At 43.9% G+C, this 23,844-nt stretch overlaps 2 protein-coding genes and 2 non-coding genes across 6 annotated transcripts in view; 1 reads left to right on the top strand and 3 right to left on the bottom strand.

Moving 5' to 3' along the window:
• Positions 1 to 6,366: 6,366 nt before the first annotated feature.
• SDHAF1 (succinate dehydrogenase complex assembly factor 1) lies at positions 6,367 to 12,812 on the bottom strand. Of its 3 annotated transcripts, none has more exons than XM_056552477.1 (3): positions 12,720 to 12,812; positions 9,049 to 9,373; positions 6,367 to 7,232 (listed from the first exon to the last, which is right to left on the bottom strand). In XM_056552477.1, the coding sequence occupies exon 2, from the start codon at positions 9,359 to 9,361 to the stop codon at positions 9,101 to 9,103; it is 261 nt and encodes an 86-aa protein (XP_056408452.1). In that variant the 5' UTR covers positions 9,362 to 9,373; positions 12,720 to 12,812; the 3' UTR covers positions 6,367 to 7,232; positions 9,049 to 9,100. The 3 variants fall into 3 exon arrangements, with proteins under 3 accessions (XP_056408452.1, XP_056408449.1, XP_056408453.1); XM_056552474.1 differs by lacking the exon at positions 12,720 to 12,812 and adding an exon at positions 12,580 to 12,713; XM_056552478.1 differs by lacking the exon at positions 12,720 to 12,812 and adding an exon at positions 12,580 to 12,713 and having other exon boundaries at positions 6,367 to 7,161.
• Positions 7,550 to 7,681, bottom strand: LOC130345930 (small nucleolar RNA SNORA47). The gene has a single exon (XR_008884331.1). It is a non-coding gene; the product is annotated as a small nucleolar RNA SNORA47 (small nucleolar RNA).
• Positions 10,157 to 10,233, bottom strand: LOC130345941 (small nucleolar RNA SNORA47). Its single transcript, XR_008884341.1, has one exon. It is a non-coding gene; the product is annotated as a small nucleolar RNA SNORA47 (small nucleolar RNA).
• A 1,572-nt stretch (positions 12,813 to 14,384) lies between the features above and the next one.
• Positions 14,385 to 23,844, top strand: part of PDE8B (phosphodiesterase 8B) — a 329,639-nt gene continuing 320,179 nt past the window's right edge. The window contains exon 1 of the mRNA XM_056541706.1: positions 14,385 to 14,421. The gene's annotated coding sequence lies outside the window, so the exon portion shown is untranslated. The remainder of the gene's footprint in view (positions 14,422 to 23,844) is intronic.

Below are 23,844 nucleotides of genomic sequence, written 5' to 3'. Positions count from 1 at the left end.
CTTTCTATAGCGCGGGCCACACCGTTGTCCAGCATCATAGCAGGTCGAGCCCGGCCTCTAACCACGGCCGGGACCCATGGCTAATAGCGCACGGCACTGATCGCAATGCCGCGTGCTATTAACCTTTCAGACACAGCGTTAAAAGTTGAACGCCGCATCTAAAGTGAAAGTAAATGAATGTCGGTTAGCTCAGGGGGCTGTTCGGGATTCGCTGCGGCATCTAGAACAGCTGTAGGACAGCAGGAGGGTCCCCTTACCTGCCTCTTGGTGTCCGATCGCGGGAATGACTGGTCAGTGCCTGAGTTCCAGGCATGAGCAGTCAAGCGGCAGAATCATTGATCAATGGTTTCCTATGAGAAACCATTGATCAATGTAAAAGATCAGTGTGTGCAGTGTTATAGCCCCCTATGGGAGCTATAACATTGCAAAAGAAAAAGTGAAAAAAAAAAAAGTTAAACATCATTTAACCCCTTCCCTAATAAAAGTTTGAATCGCCCCCCCTTTTCCCATAAAAAAAAGTGTAAATAAAAATAAACATATCTAATATCGCCGCGTGCGGAAATGTCTGAATTATAAAAATATATCGTTAATTAAACCGCACGGTCAATGGCGTACGCGCAAAAAAATTCAAAAGTCAAATAGCGTATTTTTGGTCACTTTTTATATCATAAAAAGCAATCAAAAAGACCGATCAATACAAAAACTTCAGTTCACGGCGCTAAAAAGTAGCCCTCATACCTCCCCGTATGCGGAAAAATAAAGTTATAGGGGTCAGAAGATGACAATTTTAAACGTATACATTTTCCTGCAAGTAGTTATGATTTTTTTCCAGAAGTACGACAAAATCAAACCTAATTAAGTAGGGTATCATTTTAACCGTATGGACCTACAGAATAAATAGGTATAATTTTTACCGAAAAATGTACTACGTAGAAACGGAAGCCCCCAAAAATTACAAAATGGCGTTTTTATTTTAATTTTATCGCACAATTATTTTTTTCCGTTTCGCCGTACATTTTTGGGTAAAATGACTGATGTCATTACAAAGTAGAATTGGTGGCGCAAAAATAAGCCATCATATGGATTTTTAGGTGCAAAATTGAAAGGGTTATGATTTCTAAAAGATAAGGAGGAAAAAACTAAAGTGGAAAAACCCACCGTCCCCAAGGGGTTAAATAGAAGTAATTTACAAATCTGTTTAACTTTCTGGCACCAGTTGATTTAAAAAAAATTGTTTTTCACCGGAGTACACCTTCAACCCCTTAAGGACAAAGTTCATTTTGACCTTACGGCTCTGCTGTCATGCCCCGCCCCCTCAATGCAACCCTATGGGAGGGAGCCATGATGTTACGATACTCCGGCCCCTGTATCATGAGTCATCAGACATGGAGCGATCTTCGCTCCGTGTGGCTGGTGATAAGTGGGTGCCCCCCCCGCTCACACGTTAGGGGATAAGATGTATTGGGGCGGAGTACCCCTTTAAGGACCATTTTTGGTAAATCTGACCACTGCCACTTTATGCATTAATAACTCTGGGATGCTTTTACTTATGAATTTGATTGAGAGTTTTTTCCTGACATATTCTACTTTATGTTAGTGGTAAATTTTTGTGGATACTTGTATTTTTCTAACTTTGAATTGATTCACATATACAATATGTCCACTTTATGTTGGCATCATGAAGTTGACATGTTTTAACTTTTTGAAGACACCAGAGGGCTTCAAAGTTTAGTAGCAATTTTCAAATTTTTCACAAAAATTTCTAAATCTGAATTTTTCAAGGACCAGTTCAGTTTACCCATAATGGACCCCATTATGAAAACTGCACACCTCAAAGTATTTAAAATGATATTCAGAAAGTTTGTTAACCCTTTAGGTGTTTCACAGGAATAGCAGCAAAGTGAAGGAGAAAATTCAAAATCTTCATATTTTACCCTTATTCTTGTAGACCCATTTATTTATTTATTTTTATTTTTTACAAAGGGTAAAAGGAGAAAAAGTCCACCAAAATTTGTAACCTAATTTGTCTTGAGTAAGGAAATACTTCACATGTGGATGTAAAGTGTTCTGCGAGCACACTACTGGGCTCAGAAGGGAAGGAGCGACAATGGAATTTTGCTGAAATGGTTTTTGGGGGGCATGTCACATTTAGGAATGGCCCCCATGGGAAACTACACCCTACAAGTGATTGATGAACTTTCGTTAAAGTGGTCCGTGGAAATGAAAAAATGTTTTCACTTAATAGGGTAATAGGAGAAAATGTCCCCTAAAATTCGTAAGCCCATTTCTCTCGAGTAAGGAAATACATGGAAATCATATGTGGATGTAAAGTGGTCTGTGGGCGCACTAGCGGGCTCAGAAGGGAAGGAGCGACAATGGGACTTTGAAGAGTGAATTTTGCTGAAATGGTTTTTGGGGGCATGTTGCATTTAAGAAGCCCCTATGGTGCTAGAACAGCAAAATAAAAAAATAAAATAAAAATTATGTTCAAGGAACATTAGGAGTACAGTGAGCCAGCCTTTAAATCCCAGAGGGATTTGAAGAATTCAACATGAAAAATTCTATTTTTCCACACTAAATGGCTGGTGATACCCCAAATTTCATTTTCACAAGGGGTAATAGGAGAAAAATACCCCCAAAATTTGTAACCTCATTTCTTCTGAGTATGAAAATACCCCACAGGTGGACAAAGTGCCCTGCGGGCGAACTACAGGGTTCAGAAGAGAAGGAGCGACATTGAGCTTTTGAAGAGAGAATTTGGTTGGAATGGAAGACAGGGGCCATGTGCTTTAACAAAGCCCCTATCCTGCCAGAACAGTGGACCCCCCCAACATGTGATCCTACACCCATCACGGAATGTAATAAGGGGTGCAGTGAGCATTTACACCCCACTGGCATTTGACAGATATTTGGAACAGTGGGCTGTGCAAATTAAAAAAATAATTATTTTCACAGACCATTGTTCAAAAATAAATCTGTCAAACACCTGTGGGGTGTAAATGCTCACTGTACCCCTTATTACATTCCGTGACTGGTGTATTTTCTAAAATGGTGTCACATGTGGGGGTCCACTGTTCTGGCACCATGGGGGCTTTGTAAATACACATGGCCTTCAATTCCAGCTAAATTCTTTTTTTTCCTATTACCCCTTGTGAAAAAGAAAAATTTGGGTTAACACCAGCATTTTAGTGAAAAAAAATCAAAATTTTTCATTTTCACGTCCAACTTTAAACGAAAAGAGAGAAGTAACCCTCCTTTTTCCGAAGTGAGAGCGCCATGCGCATTTGAGGCCTAAATTAGTGTTTTGCATAGGGATGGACCCAAATGCAAGAATGTTGTTTGCCTCCACCACCAAAAATACCCTATGGCAGTGTTTCCCAAACTGGGTGCTTCCAGCTGTTGCAAAACCCCCAGCATGTCTGGACAGTCAACGGCTGTCCGGCAATACTGGGAGTTAGTGTCCTGTAACAGATGGAGGCTCCGTTTTGGAAACACTGCCGTACGAGATGTTTTTAATTTTTATTGGGGGGGGGGTGTATGGTGTGTAACTGTGAGGGTGTGTGTACATGTAGTGTTTTACTTTTTATTTTGTGTAAATGTAGTGTTTTTAGAGTACATTCACACAGGCAGGGGTTCACAGCAAGTTTCCCGCTGGAAGTTTGAGCTGCAGCGGAAAATTTGCCACAGCTCAAACTTGAAGCGGGAAACTTGCTGTAAACCCGCCCATGTGAATGTACCCTGTAGGCAAACCTAGGGTCTCAGGACCCCACTAGGGGGTTTGCACGGGATGCCTGCTGAACGATTTCAGCAGGTATTCCGTTCACCGCCAGGGCGTACCTATATGCCCTGTGTCCGGGACGGGTTAAGAGTAAACCCCCTTATGTTATGGAAGTGCAGGCGAGAGGAAAGTCTCTTGAATTCTTGAATGTCAAGTGAATCATCAAAACCTTTGTAGAATCAGACTGCTTCTTTTATTTCTCACATTCAGCTTGAATAATTAATGTCTGAAATTAAATGATAGTGAAAATCTAAACCTGCTAATAGCGGTCATACTTTAAGTTGTGAGGCACAGTGTCAAAAAATGCATCGCTTATTAAGAGGCAAGTGATTTTGAATAGATTTGGTTTATCGTACTACAGGTCAAATTGTATGAAACGTCCAGTCAAACAGCTGTTTGGTGGGGGGGGGGGTTTGGAGGTGGACCCCTGCCGATCTAACACTGATGTCCTATCCTTACATGTACAGCAGGGTGTGTGTTGGGAGAATATGCTGTGGGCGCTAGAGCTAAGCCCACTCTATACATGGAGGGTGCCAGCTGCTTCAAGCATCAGTGACTGGCAAAGAGTTACCTGCCATTTAACCTACAACATACTACAGTGAAGAGCAACAAATCATGCCATGGCTCTGTGTCTTGCTCAAAGAGGTGCAGTTTAAATAAAGCAAAATCCTGGCACACACTTAGGTCACCCAATAGTTGGTGAAAAGTTACACAAAAGTGTCTAAAACCACACCGGATCAAACCACCTGAGCCACTGGGATATATCTGGTTTAATCTTAGAAGGTGTAAATTTAGGTGTAAGAATTAGAGAATACTATTAGAGCGTACCTGTCAGATCCCACAAAAACATTTGTTACTCAGTACCTAATCCTGATCATGTAATTTTTAGATTAGCATATTTTTTTTAGCATATTACAGCTGCTCAATCCCTTTTCCATCTTCCCAAAGGGAGGGACTTGTCCTTCTCTTGTCTGCACTATGAGGAATCCTCCTTCACTTTTTGGCTCCCTGCTCTAGGGAGCCTGGCAGCCCTGCTCTGTAACCCTTTCCTCTCTGGTTTTATTCTGTACAAACACATACACAATGATTATTGGAGATTGCCTGTACTCTACCACCAAAGACAATATGGTGAGTGTATAACTTAGATCTTCGTATGTCATTCATATGTGTAATCCTTAGGCAGTCCTGTAATGCTGTGACTTGTAGTTTTGGAATAGTTGGAGGTACAGTGTTTGAATAACTTTTTTGCAACAATGCCTTCAGCTGTACCTCCAGCTTTTGCAAAACTACAACTCCCAGCATGCCCAGACATCCTTTGACTGTCCAGGCATGCTTTCAGTTGCAGTTTTGCAACAGCTGGAGGCACATGATTGGTAAAACTCTGTTACAGCAGTGTTCTGCAAGCTGTGTTCCTCCTGAAGCCTTGTCAATCAGCAATCTTGTGTCCATGACCCTTGGACACACTCATGCTGCTGTGGGACTCTGTGTCCCAGGAGGTAGAGAGACTGGGGATCGACCGATATCGATTTTTTTTGGACCGATTCCGATAAGCTTTGGCCTTTCAGGCCGATACCTTATAACAATATTCCGGTATAAGTTATCGGCTATTTCTCCCCCCCCCCCCCCCACAGAAACTGCTGCAGATCATTGATTTAAAGCGGGCGCTTTAAATCAATGAACTGCAGCGGCTTTTGCGGGGCCAAAGACTGCCGCCGCCGCCCGCTCATTAGTCCAACCACCGCTGCTGCCCCATTGCTTCCCCCATCCCCGGTTTTATAATTACCTGTTCCCGGGGTCCACGCTAATTCTGGCTCCAGCGGCGTAATGAGCTGTCACTGTGCGCACTGACGATGACGTCGCGTTGAGGACGTCACACGTCATTGCGCAGCGCACAGCGTAACGCAGGACACCGCAGGAGCCAGAAGTAGCGCAGATCCCGGGGCCCTGGGAACCGGTAATTATAAAACCGGGGATGGGCGAGGCAATGGGGCAGCGGCGGTCTCTGGCCGGGGCGGTGCGGGGCATTATCGGATTATCGGCAAGGTAATTGCCGATACCGATAATTTCCAAAATCATGAATATCGGCCGATAATATTGGCCAAACCGAAAGTATATTACAAAAACTATTGTTTTGCCAAGATGTACAACATAAGAAGTTGTTATATCTGACAGACATTTAAAGGGTTACTCCGTTACCCAGCGTCCAGAACATTGAGTTCCGAACGCTGTGTTTCCGTGTTCACGCCTGCCCCCTCGTGACATCATACACCATGTGACGTCACGTCCTGCCCCCTCAATGCAAGTCTACAGGAGGGGTGTGACGGCCGTCGCGCCCCCTTCCCATAGGTTTTCATTGAGAGCGCAGGCCATGACGTCAGGAGGGGGGGACGGACGTGAACACGGAAGCCCGCACACAGCGTTCGGAACTCTATGTTCCGGAAGCTGGGTAGCGGAGTAACCCTTTAAATTTGCACCATTGAATGCAATAATAAGTAATGAAAAAGCTCCCCCTGCAGGCAATGAAAATACCACTGCCAGCCCCAAAAGATTTTTTCTTTCCTTAAAAAAATACATTTAAAATCAGAAGGTTGACATCTGAGGTTTTATCTTTATTTCATATATTAAATATCTTAAACATTTTAGTGGATTATAAAGACAGTGCAAATACTCTTTAAAAAGGAAACCTGTTATGTTGGCTAAATAAAGAGTCATCAGGACAGTCCCTGGTGGCTTCTCCTCGTCCCACCCACCATTTGAGACAGCACAGCTGGAGGCACACTGGTTAGGAAACACTTCTCTATAACCAAACCATGAAAAATATGTCAGTTTCACACAAGCATAATGCAGATGCATGTCCTGACCGTGTTTCTGTCAATCTTAAAGGGGTACTCCGCCCCTAGACATCTTATCTCCTATCCAAATGATAAGGGATAAGATGTCTGATCGCGAGGGTCCAGCTGCTGGTTGCGACATCATGTCACACCCTCTCAATGAAAGTCTTTGGGAGGATAGTGTGGTGGTCGTCATGCCCCCTCCCATAGACTTGCATTGAGGGGCGTGGCTGTGACATCATGACCCCCGCTCCAAGCGTTCAGAACAAAATGTTCTAAACGCTGGGGCAGCGGAGTACCTTTTTAACTGGCCGCCTCAGAGCCGCGGTCAGAACAGGACTAGCGGACATATTACATCTGGGGGAAACCGGCCAAAGTGTAATCCATATATATAATATAAATTCTATACAGACAGATTAGAATCATCATTATTTTCATACTAAATTTCTCAGTTCATATAAAGGCCCCATCCTCTGTCTTTTAGCCATGTGAGCATTGTTCATCCACGGGGCAGAAGCTGTATCCCCCACAGTCGTCCTGTCTTGATCGTGGCTGAAAGGAGCCTCAAAATGAGCTTGTAATGGGTGCAGGTTACTAGCGCCTCACTTCTCCTGACCAACGTACTATGGATGGAAAAGACAAAACCAGTTATAACTTCAAGTCAATTCAACCAAAGACACTTCTTTAGTTTCCCATTATATCTATAGCCCCCAAAAATTCACAGCACAATGTCCACGCGCACTAGTGAAGCTTGAAATCTAATTTTCTTGGACAAAACACAAGAATATGATACAAAGTTGATGCAGATTTTACAGCTGCATAAACTGGAGGACAATAGGTACAATACCAGGAATGATTTTATCTGTGGGACACATACACAATCCGTCCTACACAAGTCTACAAGTGTTGAAGTAGCTGTCATGGCTGATGCCACAAATGTATATTGTCAATGCAAACATGAAAGTCATTTCCCAACAGACATGGGAAGTGAAGAAACATGTACATTGTTGCTGTAGGAGGATATAACCAGTGGGGGCAGTACAGGGGACTGCTCCACCTTCTCAGGCCTCCAGCCCCATCAATAAGACTTACCTCACGTTAAAGGGGTACTCAGGAGTGAAATGTTTTTTTTTTATTCAACTGGTGCCAGAAAGATAAACAGATTTGTAAATGACTTCCATTTAAAAATCTTAACCCTTCCAGTACTTAGCTGCTGTACACTACAGAGGAAGTTGTATAGTTCTTTCCAGTCTGACACCTCTGTCCGTGTCAGGAACTGTCCAGAGTAGGAGCAAATCCCCATAGCAAACCTATACTGCTCTGGACAGTTCCTGACAAGGACAGAGGTGTCAGCAGAGAGTATTGTGGTCAGACTGGAAAGAACTACACAACTTCCCCTGGAGCATACAGCAGCTGATAAGTACTAGAAGGTTTAGGATTTTAAGTAATTCACAAATCCGTTTAACTTTATGGCCCCAGTTGAGTAGATTTTTTCCCCTACAGAGTACCCCTTAAAAAAGGGGGTTATGCCTAGATAAGTTATTTCCTACACGCTGGAAATGTATCTAATCACAATAGTCTGACTGTTGGGACACCATCTATAACAGGGTCCATTTACCCCTAACTAAATGCACAAATGCTTGACCACCATTTCCATTCATATCTTAAAGGGGTATTCCAAGAAAAAACTTTTTTTCATACCCACTGGCTCAAGAAAATGAAACAGATTTGTAAATTACTTCTATTAAAAAATCTTAATCCTTCCAATAATTATCAGCTGCTGAAGTTGAGTTGTACCTTTCTGTCTGGCAACAGGGCTCTCTGCTGACATCTCTGCTTGTCTCAGGAACTGCAAAGAGTAGAAGAGGTTTGCTTTGGGGATTTGCTTCTACTCTGGACAGTTCCCGAGACAGGTGTCATCATAAAGCACTTAGAAAAGAACAACACAAATTCAGCAGCTCATAAGTACTGAAAGGATTAAAAAAAATTAATAGATGTAAAGTAATTTACAAATCTGTTTAACTTTCTGGAGTCAGTTATATATAAATAAAAGTTTTTTTCTTGGATAACCCCTTTAAGCAATCCCATAGTGCAGTGTTCCCCAACCAGGGTGACTCCAGCTGTTGCAAAACTACAACTCCCAGCATGACTGGACAGCCAAAGGCTGTCCAGGCATGCTGGGAGTTGTAGTTTTGGAACAGCTGGAGGCACCCTGGTCGGGAAACACTGCTATAGTGAGTAAATGGCGTGGAGGCTGAGCATGCACACTTCTGCTCCGATTTTCGCATCACACTAGTCTGACCCCCACCAATCACACACAAGTCATAATTTATCTTGGAATTGTCCCTTTATCATTGGTTATAAGGCTTTTTGTTGTTGTTGTTCTTTTATCCACACTGGGCACTGGCACGCTGTGGTACAAATAACCTTAAGACGCACCAAATATTTACGGTGTTGTTGAATATGTCCGCAGGAGATGCTCTTTTCCCATTCATGATGCCTTTTCTGCCTCGATGGGGGTTTTGACGAAGGCTCCGAGCTGTTTGGTGTTCACATCCTTCAGCTGATCCAGTTGCCTCCGGCCCTGGCGCAAGAGATATTCTATGTGCATGATGTCAGTCCTGGGGATTTTGGCGTTCTTCCTGAAAACATGCTGGATTTGGGGCAGGAAACCGGGTTTGTCTTTTCCCGCTCGTAAAAACTGTTTGTATAGACTGAGGACTTGTTTCTGCAGGTTGCTGTGTCTTATCATGGTGTCTCATAGCTGCAGGGAGAGAATATACATATCAGCCAATTAGATATGTCTATAGATCAGTGTTTCCCAACCAGGGTGCCTACAGCTGTTGCTAAACTACAACTCCCAGCCAAAGGTTGCCCGGGCATGCTGGGAGTTGTAGTTTTGCAACAGCTGGAGGCACCCTGGTTGGGAAACACCTATCTAGATCATGTCCTTAAAGGGGTACTCCAGTGGAAAACTTTTTTTTTTAAATGAACTGGTGCCAGAAAGTTAAACAGATTTGTAAATTATTTCTATTAAAAAAATCTTTATCCTTCCAGTACTTATAAGCAGCTGTATGCTACAGAGGAAATTCTTTGCTTTTTGAATTTCTTTTTCGTCTTGTCCACAGTGCTCTCTGCTGACACCTCTGTCCGTGTCAGGAACTGTCCAGAGCAGCATAGATGTGCTATGGGGATTTTCTCCTGCTCTGGACAGTTCCTGACACGGACAGAGGTGTCAGCAGAGAGCACTGTGGAGGAAACAAAAAAAAAAAAGAAATTCAAAAAGCAAAGAATTTCCTCTGTAGCATACAGCTGCTAAAAAGTACTGGAAGGATAAAGATGAAGATTTTTTAATAGAAGTAATTTACAAATCTGTTTAACTTTCTGGCACCAGTTGATTTAAAAAAAAAATATATAAAATAAAATATTTTCCAATGGAGTACCCCTTTAAAAACGTACTACAATGGTGTATACATGGGGGAATCAGGCTCTGTCACTGCAAAGTGCAAGAGTCACTTCCAATAACCACAAACAGGAAGTGAAGAAGCACATGCATTGTTACTATAGGAGGATATAACCAGTAGGAGGCAGCACTGGGGGCTGCTCCACCTTCTCAGGCCTCCAGTTACATCATACTACAAGCATGGCGACCATACGTAATACACAAGTGTCAGCCCAGAATGACAATTTCAGCAGGAATCAGCAATCATCTAGGGCAGAGTTTCCCAACCAGGGTGCCTCCAGCGGTTTCAAAACTACAACTCCCAGCATACCCGGACAGCCTTCGGCTGTCCGGGCATGCTGGGAGTTGTAGTTTTGCAACAGCTGGAGGCACCCTCGTTGGGAAACACTGATCTAGGGTGTCCCGATTCTCCTCCCTGTGGGCAGAGATTAGGTGAAACAGGCATCAGCATTCTTTACAACATGCCCCATTCTTTATACTCAAAGATGATAAGTTGCTATCAGAAGTTTTGCAGTTTTTAGGAGGATTTTCCTATAACTACCTAAGGTAATGTATCTCCAGCGCTCATGACAAGGACACATGCACACCGCAATGCCCAGCATTAGGAATCTATACAAAGAAGGACAACAGCTTCAGACTGTTAAAAACTAAGGCTGGGTTCACACCCGTTTTGGGAACCTCCATTGTTCACTAAAAAAAAAAAAAAAAAAAAAAAAAAAATAAATGCAAGAAAAAAAATAAATAAATAGTCCAGCGCACAATATTTTCCCAATTAAATGCCAGACACCAAATGGGGCCAATCGGGTATTGTTCATGTCTGGCATGCAACAGAACCAGGCGCAACATTTTCTTTGTTGTTCTTCTCCAACGTAACAACTGAAAGTGCAACCCAGGTGTAAACCCGGCCTTACAGGACTCCCCAAAGGATGAGGCCACACTGCAACTTGTGCACCACCTGTAACACAATAATCACTGCAGAACATGAAACTCCAAGAACTGGGCCATCCCCCGCAACACTGATTCCTCCCTCCCCCAGAACATGGCCATCCCCCGCGACACCGATCCCCCCCAGAACTGTGTTGCCCCCCGCGACACCGATCCCCCCAGAACTGGCCCGCCGCCACCCCCCCAGAGCTGGCCCGCCGCCCCCCCACGATGGGCCATCCCCACGACACTGATTCCCCCCCCCCAGAGCTGGGCCATCCCCATGACACTGATTCCCCCCCCCCCAGAGCTGGGCCATCCCCACGACACTGATTCCCCCAACCCCCCCCCCCCCAGAGCTGGGCCATCCCCATGACACTGATTCCCCCCCCCCCCCAAGAGCTGGGCCATCCCCACGACACTGATTCCCCCCCCCCCCAGAGCTGGGCCATCCCCACGACACTGATTCCCCCCCCCCCCCCAGAGCTGGGCCATCCCCACGACACTGATTCCCCCCCCCCCCCCCAGAGCTGGGCCATCCCCACGACACTGATTCCCCCCCCCCCCCCAGAGCTGGGCCATCCCCACGACACTGATTCCCCCCCCCCCCCCCCCAGAGCTGGGCCATCCCCATGACACTGATTCCCCCCCCCCCCAAGAGCTGGGCCATCCCCATGACACTGATTCCCCCCCCCCCCCCCAAGAGCTGGGCCATCCCCACGACACTGATTCCCCCCCCCCCCCCCCAGAGCTGGGCCATCCCCACGACACTGATTCCCCCCCCCCCCCCCAGAGCTGGGCCATCCCCACGACACTGATTCCCCCCCCCCCCCCCCCAGAGCTGGGCCATCCCCACGACACTGATTCCCCCCCCAGAGCTGGGCCATCCCCACGACACTGATTCCCCCCCCCACCCCCAGAGCTGGACCATCCCCACGACACTGATTCCCCCCCCCACCCCCAGAGCTGGACCATCCCCACGACACTGATTCCCCCCCCCCCCCCCAGAGCTGGGCTATCCCCACGACACTGATTCCCCCCCCCCCCCCCCCAGAGCTGGGCCATCCCCACAACACTGATATCTCCCCCCCCCCCCCCCCCAAGAACGGGGCCTTCCCCCCCACGACATTGATCCCCCAGATCTGTGCTGTCTAATGCCAAGGATTCCCCAGAATGATGCCATCTCCTGACAGGGGTCCCCATGTACTGGGTAGTCCTACAACAGGGATCCCCAGACCTGCAGCGGGCCACATTCCCAGTTACTTCTACATAAGATAAATATGTCATTGATCTCATAAAGAACAGCCGCCACCATACTGTAACCTACAACACTCATCTGTAACATGACACTGACTACAACTCCCAGCACAACCATATCAGGAGATGTGATCTCACAACAGCTGGAGACACACTAGAGCATTTTTTCCCAACCAGGGTGCCTCCAGCTGTTGCAAAGATACAAAACTAAAACTCCCAGCATGGGAGTTGTAACAGCTGGAGGCACCCTGGTTGGGAAACAATGCTCTAGATTCTAGAACCATCTATAATCTACAGCCCATTACCGCACATGTAACGCATATTACCTGGAGCAGAAACCGCATCTTCCCGAGTCACCGAGCCTGGGAACTACAAGCCCCAGCACACCCCGTGAGTTAAATGTAAAATAAAAAGCACGGAAGCACGTGACTACCGAGAGTTTGACCTCCTCGAGCTCTGCACTAACCTTCCTCACCGGAAGTCCATAAGCAGAACCGGAAGTACAATAGCGCGCTCACCGAGGTTCATTTCCTGGACTGCTACTCCTCTACTCTACTGACACCTGCTGTCTGCACATGTGCACTACACCCTGTGTGAATTCTCGGGCTGACAACTGCTCCCGTACGGCAGCGTGTACCCGCCAGCATCCGATGCTGTAATGCTGGAGAGACAAAGACTGATTTACTGAGCACCCCAAACGCTGCCCCCCCCCCCCCCCCAAAAAAAAAAAAAAAAAAAAAATATATATATATATATATATAAAATTTTACAAATTCAGGTGAGTACAATTGCAAAAAAAAAACAACAAAAAATGATTTGTGTCGTTTCCGTTGTTTTACTTTTTATATATTTTTTTATTTAAAATGTTTTATAAAAAAAAATTAAAAAACATTTCAATTTCCTGAACTCTATGGGGGAGATTTATCAAAAACAGTGCAGAGAAAAAGCTGACCAGTTGCCCATAGCAACCAATCATTTCTTCTATCATTTTTGAAAAGGCCTGTGCAAAATAGAAGAAGCGATCTGATTGGTTGCTATGGGCCTATAACTTTTCATTTTTATTTTTACCTTACAGTCTCCAAAAGTGAATGGAACAAATTTTTTTTTGCGCCATAATCTATGTATATATATATTTTTTTATCATTACCATTTTGGTATAGATTTAACTTTTCTGTCAGTTTTTATAATTTTTTTTTCTGGGATATGATCATAAAAATAAACACAATTCTGGCATTTTATTATAATTTTTTAAAAATTGCTTACACTGCTCACCATGTGTTCGAACAATTCTGCAAACGGCAATACTGAATTTTTATTTTTTTACATTTTTTATATGGGAAAAAGGGGGTGATTTAAACTTTTTGTATATAAGGTGTTAATTTATATTTGGGAAACTTTTTTTTTTTTTTTAACACTTATTTATAAGTGAGTGAGGGCTCAGTGCTTGCCTGGGACACAGGCCCTTCCTGAGTAGTGGCTATCAGAATTAGTGAGCAGCAGAACAGAGGAATTTGTGAGCCAAATACAGAAGCCAGACACATAAAAAAAAGACTTGTAAAGTATCTGCATGACTTTGTAAGTAACATATATACGCATGAATTTTTCTGTGATATGACAGATACACCTTAAAGGAGATATCCAGTGGTGAAAAACGTATCCCCTATCCTAAGGATAGAGGATACCTTTCAGATCGCCCCAGCGGTTGGACCCCCCGCGATCTCCTGTACGGGGCCATGACAGCCCGCGGGAAGGGGCGTGTTGACCACCGCATGAAGTGGCAGCTGACACGCCCCTTAATACAACTCTATGGCGGAGCTGGAGCGCTGCTTACGGCATTCTCTGGCTCTGCCATAGAGTTGTATTGAGGGGGCGTGTCGGACGCCGCTTCATGCGTTGATCAACACATGCTATTTGGCCAGCGAGCCGGGGCCCCTTACAGGAGATCGCGGGAGGGCACCAGCGGTCGGACCCCCCGCAATCTGAAACTTATCCCCTATCCTTAGAATAGGGGATACGTTTTTCACCACTGGACTACCCCTTTAAGAACAGTGGGTAGCAGAATCCATATACCAGTCTTTTTTTTTTTTTCAAGCAATGGAAATTGCGCAAAGCTCACAGAACGAAAAGCATGATCACAATGTATAGAGAAGAATACCACAAAATTGCTGGTGAGTAGAAAAATGAGTTTAGAATGGGTGTTTTGTGGGCTAGTACAAACTACAGTGGGCTGTTTTGAGAAATTCCATCCTTAAAGGGGTACTTCTCCCCAAGACATGTTATCCCCTATCCAAAGGATAGGGAATAACATGTCTGATTGCTGGCGGTCCAGCCACTGGGGCCCCTGCGTTGTCCGGGCTGGCGCTGCAGCGTTTAGGACACCCAAGCCTGGGGCTTCAGTGATTGCAACATCACGAAACGCCCCCCTCCATTCATGTGTATGGGAGGAGGCGTGACTGCTACCACACAGCCTTCACACCTCCTCCCATACACATGAATGGAAGGGGCATGGCTGGGGTGCTGCGGAAAAGATAGTGGGGGTCCCCAGTGGCAGGAGCTACTCAATCAGACATGTTATCCCTTATTCTTTGGATAGGGGATAACATGTCTAGTGGCGGAGTACCCCTTTAAATTTCAGGAATGTAATTCTGATTAAGGACAGAAATACAATTCCCATTGACTTTGATGTTTTCTGCTGCTAAATTTCACCCAGAGAATAGACATGTTCATTCTTATGGCGGATGCCCGTTCCGCCAGCAGAATTCCGTTAATGAAATTCAGCAGTGTGAACAGAGCGGAAGAATCCCATTGAAATCAATGAGAAAAACTGTTCTGCAGCTGAATTTATTGATATTTTCACTCGAAAATTCCCGGCGGAATCCCCTTTTTTTTTAGCAGCTTCTCATTCCTAACAATGGGGTTCCGCAGCTGAATTTTCATGTGAAATTTCTGCTCATAGATTTTTCACTGCAGAATTTCCCCCAAAGAATGAACATGTGGGCTGCATTTTTGTCAATATTGACAGCGGAGGTCTGAGTGTTACTAGCGCTGGCGACATCTGCTGCTCTGAGAATTTTTTTACGCAGAATAAGTACCCTGCGGCTGCTATTCTACACAAATTTAGTCTTGCATCTTTTTTTTTTTCACTTTTGCCATTCTAAAAAGTAACATACAAATTGCTTACTTCCTTTTTTCCACTAGGGGTCAGTAGAGAAAAACGATAGCAGTTCTGTATATCTAAGTAAGAGTGAATTCACACACAGTATTTTTAATTTTTATATACATTTTTTTATTGCTTATTCCACTATATACAAAAAACCATATCACAATAATACATTACATTTTCTCCCTCTTTTTTTTATCCCATGCCTGGTGGACTAACCAAGAACTCTTTGCAACCAATTTGCGTTAGTTTATGTGCCCGGCTTACAGCTGTGACTCTGTACCAGAACTGTGGAGCGGTACTCCAAAACTATTTGCAGAGTAATATATTGTTTATTCTTTTGCACAAGTGAATGCAATTATCATTATTGTTGTAAAACTGTATTATTTGGGTTGCCATGGAATAAAGTGTATATAGAGTGTTCATACCAAATGTCTAAAGTGTCTAATGTCCTTTCTACCCATGGCAATTGTATAAGAGGTATCCTGACTACGTCAGGAGAGGCATATCCACTTACCTCACTGCCATGTTAAAGTGCTCATGTATAAAAGTTATACTTATGTCTAGTCAGTATAGAATACTTAATCCTAACTCATTTCATGTACAGATAGTCAGTGATGTACATAGTGTATCTTATGTAACCAATATAGTCAAATGTCACATGTCTAGTCGGGATTGTAGCTAACCAGTTTATATATCCAGTCCATAATAGTCATTTTAATGTCTAATGTCTATTGTTTCCTGTCCATCGTGTACAGGGTGCTCTTGTGGCCAGAAAGTTCTCCTGGAGGTATAAGAAACATGTACGGTGACAGAGCTACTGTGTATCTAGCGTATATAACATTCCCATGTGTTGTCACAAAATGTGTATTTACTAGTCTAATGTTATGGGGAGACGAAGCTAAAAGCCGAAGGGCCCCATGAGCACAGGCATTCGGGTAGAGAGCCTCAGGCAGCCCAATCCAAACCAAGTATTATGTTTTCATCTCATTATCCCAGTTGTCAAACCCTAAAAAGAAATGGAGCATGTAGGGACGTTAATTGCAATGTCACACTGACTCTTCCCCAGTTCATCAGCCCTGTGAAGGACATTGGTGCAATGCTCCAGGAACTGTCTCTATGGTTGTTACATGGCCTCAGTGTCCACCTTATTTTCATTGCCTTCTTGGATTGGGCGCCGAGGACGGCTGTTGCTAAGAGGGGGAGTTTGTGGTGGCCCAGTACAGGAATTGCACCCCTGTACCCTTGCTGTCCTGTCAGGCAGACTCTATTTCGGTGTCCCCTGAGTCCCTCTTTAATGTATGTCATACAAATGGTTAATTATACATTGTGCTGTCTATTATAATGTCATTATACTGTTATGTGCCTTATAAATACTGTTACTAAGTGCTGTAACCAAGGAAGGTACCGGTGATCACATGACTAATAGGGTGACCTATGGGACCGCTCCAGAGTCTCCCCCATATAAACCCTGGGAGGAGCTAGCTAGTTCTGTCTCTTGTGTAGTTGCTGCTGAGGAACAGTGAATTCAAGTCCTGAGAGAGTGTCTGGTGTCCTGAGGACGCCTAAAGCCTACCACGCATCCAGGCTTCCACTAATCCAGTACCCCACTGGTGAACATCAAAACCTGGTAAGCTACATACGGGGGAAGTCAGTCTAGTCAAGTCAGTCAAGATCAGTCTGTATACAGTCAGTGTGGGCATGCAGCAAATTGTCCAAAACCACTAAAATCCCAGCGAGCCCTAGAGTCTCTGAAGTCACTGGTCACCTTCTTTGAACTAACTGAGCTGTCAAGACTATTCTGTCCACCTCAGTAAAGCTGCTGTTGTTTTCGTAACGTGGTATCGGATTCATTATTTGCACCGTGCCTAGCCCAGGATCCAGCGGTATACCTTCTGGCGATGCAGAGGTTAAACCACGCCCTGGCGTCACGAATACAAGGGGTTAATGCCATCTGCCCCTAGGGTAATAACATCTGCCCTCATCACAACCTCACCACATGTATATCCTGTATACCGCCCAAAGGGGCTATAGGAGCAGGGATACCTGTCAGTATAGTGACAGGATTCCCGACTCCTGTATAGTATACACGGGTACACTATGCCCCCCTGTATACTATACGGCCGGGGGAGGTGAGTAGGGATGCTATACATCACTCCTCATCTCCTTACACTCTGTGGACCGGGCGCTCAGCATCTGACCCACAGAGTGGTACCTGAAGACAGTGAGAAAACTGCCACAGGGGACAAAATTGTTTCCACACACCAGAAAAAACGCCAGAAAAACTGTCAAAATGCAGGAAAAAGCTGTGGAAGTTTTCCTGGCATTTTTGCTGGCATTTTTTTAGGTTTAAAAAAAAAAAAAAAAAAAAAAAACAAGTGGAAAACTAGCCTTAGAGAAGCTTACAGGAAATCACCTGACGAAAATGCCATACCTACAGCATGCTGCATTTTGATCAATGTAGATATAGCTAATCGATTTATTAGGTCTGGTCTGTAACCATGGAATCACAAAGGTATGCACAGGAGCTGGAGACACAAAACAAATTGAAAATCAATACAATGTGCAAAGTTATTTTAGATGTACTGAGTCAATGAAAAATTAGATGTATTCCCTAAACTTTTTTCATCAAAACTTTGTACCCAAAGGGACCTGCCATGATCAACTGCATAGCTGAATGTTGTTTCAATGGCATAACATCGCTACCAAATAATTAACTCCTTAACGGCGTAGGACGCATATTAACATCCTGCGCCGGCTCCCGCGATATAACGAGGGGTCAGACGGTTACCTGGCATTATATTGGGTCGGTCCCGGCAGCCATCAACGGCCGGGACCCACGGCTAATACCGGACATCACCGATCGCGGTGATGCCCGGTATTAACCTTTCAGACGTGGCGATCAAAGTTGACCGCCGCGTCTGAAGTGAAACCGAAGGCACCCCGGAAGCTCAGTCGGGCTGTTCAGGACCGCCGCGGTGAAATCGCGGCACCCCGAACAGCTTGCAGGACACCAGGAGGATCCCTACCTACCTCCTGCATGTCCGATCGCCGATTGACTGCTCCGTGCCTGAGATCCAGTCAGGAGCAGTCGAGCGGCGATAGCTGATCAATGCCATGGTAATGCCATGGTAAAGGGGGCTATAACACTGCAAAAGAAAAAGGGAAAAAAAAGTGTGAATAAATGTGATTTAACCCCTTCCCTATTAAAGTCAGAATCACCCCCCTTTTCACATTAAAAAACTATGTAAATAAAAATAAATATAAACATGTGGTATCGCCGCATGCATAAATGTCCAAAATTTTAAAATATATCGTTAATTAAACCGCATGGTCAATGGCGTACACGTAAAAAAAATTACAAAGTCCACAATAGCGTATTTTTGGTCACTTTTTATACAATTAAAAAATAAATAAAAAGCGATCAATAAGTCCGATCAAAACTAAAATGGGGCTGATAAAAACTTCAGATCAGGACGCAAAAAATTAGCCCTCATATATTCCCATATGCAGAAAAAAAAAAGTTATAGGGGTCAGAAGAGGACATTTTTAAACATATACATTTTCCTGCATGTAGTTGTGATTTTTTCCAGTACGAATAAATCAAACCTATATAAGTAGGGTATCATTTTAATCGTATGGACCTACAGAATAAGGACAAGGTGTCATTTTACTGAAAAATGCACTGCGTAGAAGCCCCCAAAAGTTAAAAAATGTTGTTTTTTCTTCAATTTTGTCGCAAAATTATGATTTTTTTCCATATCGCCATGGATTTTTGGGTAAAATGACTAATGTCACTGCAAAGTAGAATTGGTGGCGCAAAAAATAACTATCCCCCACTACAGACTTTATATGTGTATTTTTTTCACTCGTGAATCATGGATACCAGGCATTGCTGGAGATCATCTTTCAGTAATGGATTGCTTTGATTTAACATTATTGCAATTTGCTGAAATGGCTTGAGCTCAAGTAACCATGTATAATATCTCCACTTGACCAGGTTGCAGGATGGGACACGTGTTTTATGTAGGAAATATATTGGTGCAGTGTGACAAATTTACAAAAATAAAACATCATAAGGTCACTTCCATAATAAACATGCAGCTTTTAGTTATATTAAGTGCTTAACACATTATAATAACTAAGGGCTAAGATAAGATATTCAGCCCACACAGCGATACTGCCCACAACTGCGAGCGAGCATGCCCTGGCGATGAGTTCACATTGTCTGAATTCTGGCATCCAGCTCAAAGAGATAACACAATGGGACAGATAAAAGAGAATAAGGGTGTAAATAGTAACAGCGGTGATGCCCGTAGCAACTTCACCAAGGAAAATGAAATGCCGGGTGAAATACAGTGAGATAAGGTAAACTCCCTACTACAGGTCACCTGGCTAACCCAGGAAGAAGTACAGTGCCGCCTACAAAAAATCAAAATAGACAAATCGCCAGGTCCAGATGGAATTCACCCCCATGTTCTAAAGGAATTAAGTAATGTAATAGACAGACCCCTATTTTTAATATTCAGGGACTCTATAGTAACAGGGACTGTTCCCTAGGACTGGCGCATGGGATATGTGGTGCCATTATTTAAAAAGGGGACAAAAGGTGACCCCGGGAATTATAGGCCTGTTAGTTTAACCTCTGCTGTATGTAAATTGTTTGAGGGTTTTCTAAGAGATGCTATTTTGGAAGATCTTGATAAAAATAAATGTTTGACTCCATATCAGCATGGCTTTATGAGGGATCGGTCCTGTCAAACTAACCTGATCAGCTTTTATGAGGAGGTGAGCTCCAGACTGGACCAGGGGTAATCGCTGGATGTCGTATATCTGGATTTTTCCAAAGCGTTTGATGCGGTGCCACATAAAAGGTTTGTGCATAAAATGAGAATGCTGGGGGAAATGTGTGTAAGTGGGTAACTGTGTGTAAGTAACTGTCTCAGTGGTAGGAAACAGAGGGTCGTTATTAATGGTACTTATTCTGATTGGGTGACTGTTACTAGTGGGGTACCACAGGGATCAGTCTTGGGTCCTGTTCTATTTAATATATTCATTAATGACCTTGTAGAGGGGTTGAATAGTAAAGTAGCAATCTTTGCAGATGATACTAAACTCTGTAAAGCGGTAAACATAATAGAGGACAGTGCACTGTTACAAGTGGATCTGAATAGGTTGGAGGTTTGGGCTGGGAAGTGGCAGATGAGGTTCAACACTGATAAATGTAAGGTAATGCACATGGGGAGGAAAAATCTGGACTGGGATTATGTATTAAATGGGAGCATACTTGGGACGACTGACGTGGAAAAGGACTTGGGAGTCTTAGTTAACAGTAAATTTAGCTGTAGCGAACAGTGTTGGGCAGCTGCGGCAAAGGCAAATAAAATCATGGGGTGCATCAATAGGGGCATAGATGCCCACAACAAGGAAATAATTCTACCACTGTACAAATCATTAGTCAGACCACACATGGAATACTGTGTACAGTACTGGGCACCAGTGTACAAGAAATATATAGTGGAGCTGGAGAGGGTTCAAAGACGGGCAACCAGGGTAATACGGGGAATGGGAGGACTACAGTACCCAGAAAGATTATCAGAATGAGGGTTATTTAGTTTAGAAAAAAGAAGGCATAGGGGCGACCTTATAACTATGTATAAGTATATCAGGGAACAGTACAGAGATCTCTCCCATGATCTATTCATACCCAGTACTGTATCTATAACAAGGGGGCATCCTCTACTTTTAGAGGAAAGAAGGTTTCTACACCAGCACAGTCAGGGTTTCTTTACTGTAAGAGCAGTGAGACTGTGGAACTCTCTGCCAGAGGAGGTGGTCATGGTGAACTCTGTAAAAGAGTTCAAAAGGAGTCTGGATGCATTTTTGGAGAATAATAACATCATCGGTTATGTATACAGTGACCCCTCGACCTACGATGGCCCCGACATACGATAATTTCAACATGCGATGGCCTCTCAGAGGCCATCGCATGTTGAAGGCAGCATCAACATACGATGCTTTTGTATGTCGGGGCCATCGCATAAACGGCTATACGGCAGCTGCCGCCGGATAGCCGTTTACGGTGCCCCGTGAGCTCCGGTGACGATCACTTACCTGTCCTCGGGTCTCCGGTGCGTCCTCTTCGGGATCCCCTGCATCATCGGCACTCTCCATCAACGTAATCATGTTGCTGCGCACACCGTCCCGTTATCCAATGGGAGCGGCGTGCGTAGCGACGTGATGGCGGCGACGGAGAGCGCGGATGCCGGGGTAGCATAGGCCTTGGCGGAGCGTCGGGGACACCTCGGGGACATGGCGACAGCGATGGACGGCGACATCCCGGGCAGCGGTGACAGTCCGGAGCGGCATGGACAGGTGAGTACAACTTCCTCTAACAGTGGTCTACAACCTGCGGACCTCCAGATGTTGCAAAACTACAACACCCAGTAGTGGTTGTTGGCTGTCCGAGCATACTGGGTGCTGTAGTTTTGCAACATCTGGAGGTCCGCAGGTTGTAGACCACTGTCCTATGCTTTACATTGCACGGATCCCTCAACATGCGATGGTTTCAACAAACGATGGTCCGTTTGGAACGGATTACCATCGTATGTTGAGGGACCACTGTACTAGATTTATAGGGACAGAACGTCGATCCAGGGAATTATTCTGACTGCCAAATTGTGAGTCGGGAAGGAATTTTTCCCTCTAGTATGAGGATTTTTTTGCCTTCCTCTGGATCAAGTCAACTCAGTAGGGACTCATTAGGGTTATAGGTTAAACTTGATGAACTCTGGTCTTTTTTCAACCTTATGAACTATGTTACTATGTACTATGTGGCTTTATCTACAACAATTGAAGATTTTCCTACCCTTGGTGACGGAAAATATAGATTTTATGAAAGACAGGAGACAAGCATTATGCATTAAATCTCTCTACTTGCTCCAGCAGCAAAATAGTTAATGTAATAAATGGAGAGAAAAACTTGAACAGGTATACAATTAAAAGATGCAATCAAACATGCTATCTGTCCTTAAACAGACAATCATAGCTCAGTTCACGTAACATAAGGTGATGTAATAGGAAATTCCTCCTCTTTCTTGGTGCGTAGGAGTCGGTGATGTAGAACAGGAGCAAAATCTTCAACATGAAACAGGAAGATCAAGGTATCACAGTAGAACAGGTACCGAACAACTGGAAGTAGGAAACCATCATGAAGGTCAACTGAAGGTCTTGAAAATTCAATTCGCTGAAAAAGAAAAAGAATAACAAACCCAGAGGGTTGGGTAAACATATGGGAGGGAAAATGCTCGCCTCTTATCTTTCATAAAATCTATATTTTCCGTCACCAAAGGGTAGGAAAATCTTCATTTTTGTATCAAGACAGGAGGCATTCGCATTATGCAATTTTAAAGTTTAGATATTAAAATTATTATTAACATAAAATATGCAGTATAAAAACAACTTAAGAATTAAAAAGAGACATAGAAACATAAGAATCAGGTCTGAAATAAAAGGTTTTAAAGGTAGAGTCAGAGGACCAATTGACCGCTTTAAGAATATCAGAAAGAGAACCTTCTGTCTGAATAAGTTTTGTGGATACGGCTCCTCTAGTAGAGTGAGCACCAAAAGCAGAAACATTGATGCCACCCATTGATTGTCTGACCCATCTGGCTAGGTTTGAATAAGAGACCGGTAAATGAGGTTTGCAGTAAAAAATGAGAAGTTGGGAGAGAGAAGGATGACGGAGAGAAGTGTTTATAGCTACATAAGTTTGAAGACATCTAACAACACATCATTTATTATGAATAGGAAACAAAGGATAGAAAACAGTATGTAAATTAGTTTTCATACGTCTGGATATGGAAAATAAAACACCTTGAGGAGTACACTGTCAACGAGAAATGTCCAAAGCTCTGACATCTGAAACCCTCTTGATGGAAATAAAGCATAAAAGAGAAGTTAATTTAAAAGACAAAAGTTTTAATGTTAAAGATTCATTATATTCCCAGGAAGAAAATAATGATAAAAAATGATTAACGTCCAAATGCAGCAATGTCCGCTCACCTTTGGAGGCAGATCCCTAACACACCTGTGCTTCCACGGACCCGCCGGTCCCGCACCGGCTTCAACAGCGTATGAAAAGGAAGGATTGTCCGGCACCAGGTATGCTCTAAAAGATCACTTTTTATTCATGCCATAGCAAGGAAATAGACATCACCGGACTGTGGTAATCTGACGCGTTTCGCTCTCTCTTGAGCTTAAACCTAGACGTGAGTCTACGTTTAAGCTCAAGAGAGAGCGAAACGCATCAGATTACCACAGTCCTGTGATGTCTGTTTCCTTGCTATGGTATGAATAAAAAGTGATCTTTTAGAGCATACCTGGTGCCGGACAATCCTTCCTTATCAAAAGATGATTAACATCACAAGTT

The sequence above is a fragment of the Hyla sarda genome, chromosome 1 (genome assembly GCF_029499605.1).
Source record: "Hyla sarda isolate aHylSar1 chromosome 1, aHylSar1.hap1, whole genome shotgun sequence".
Lineage (NCBI taxonomy): Eukaryota > Metazoa > Chordata > Amphibia > Anura > Hylidae > Hyla > Hyla sarda.
The sequence above is the reverse complement of the archived record's forward strand: the minus strand, read 5'-3'. Positions and strand labels throughout refer to the sequence as shown.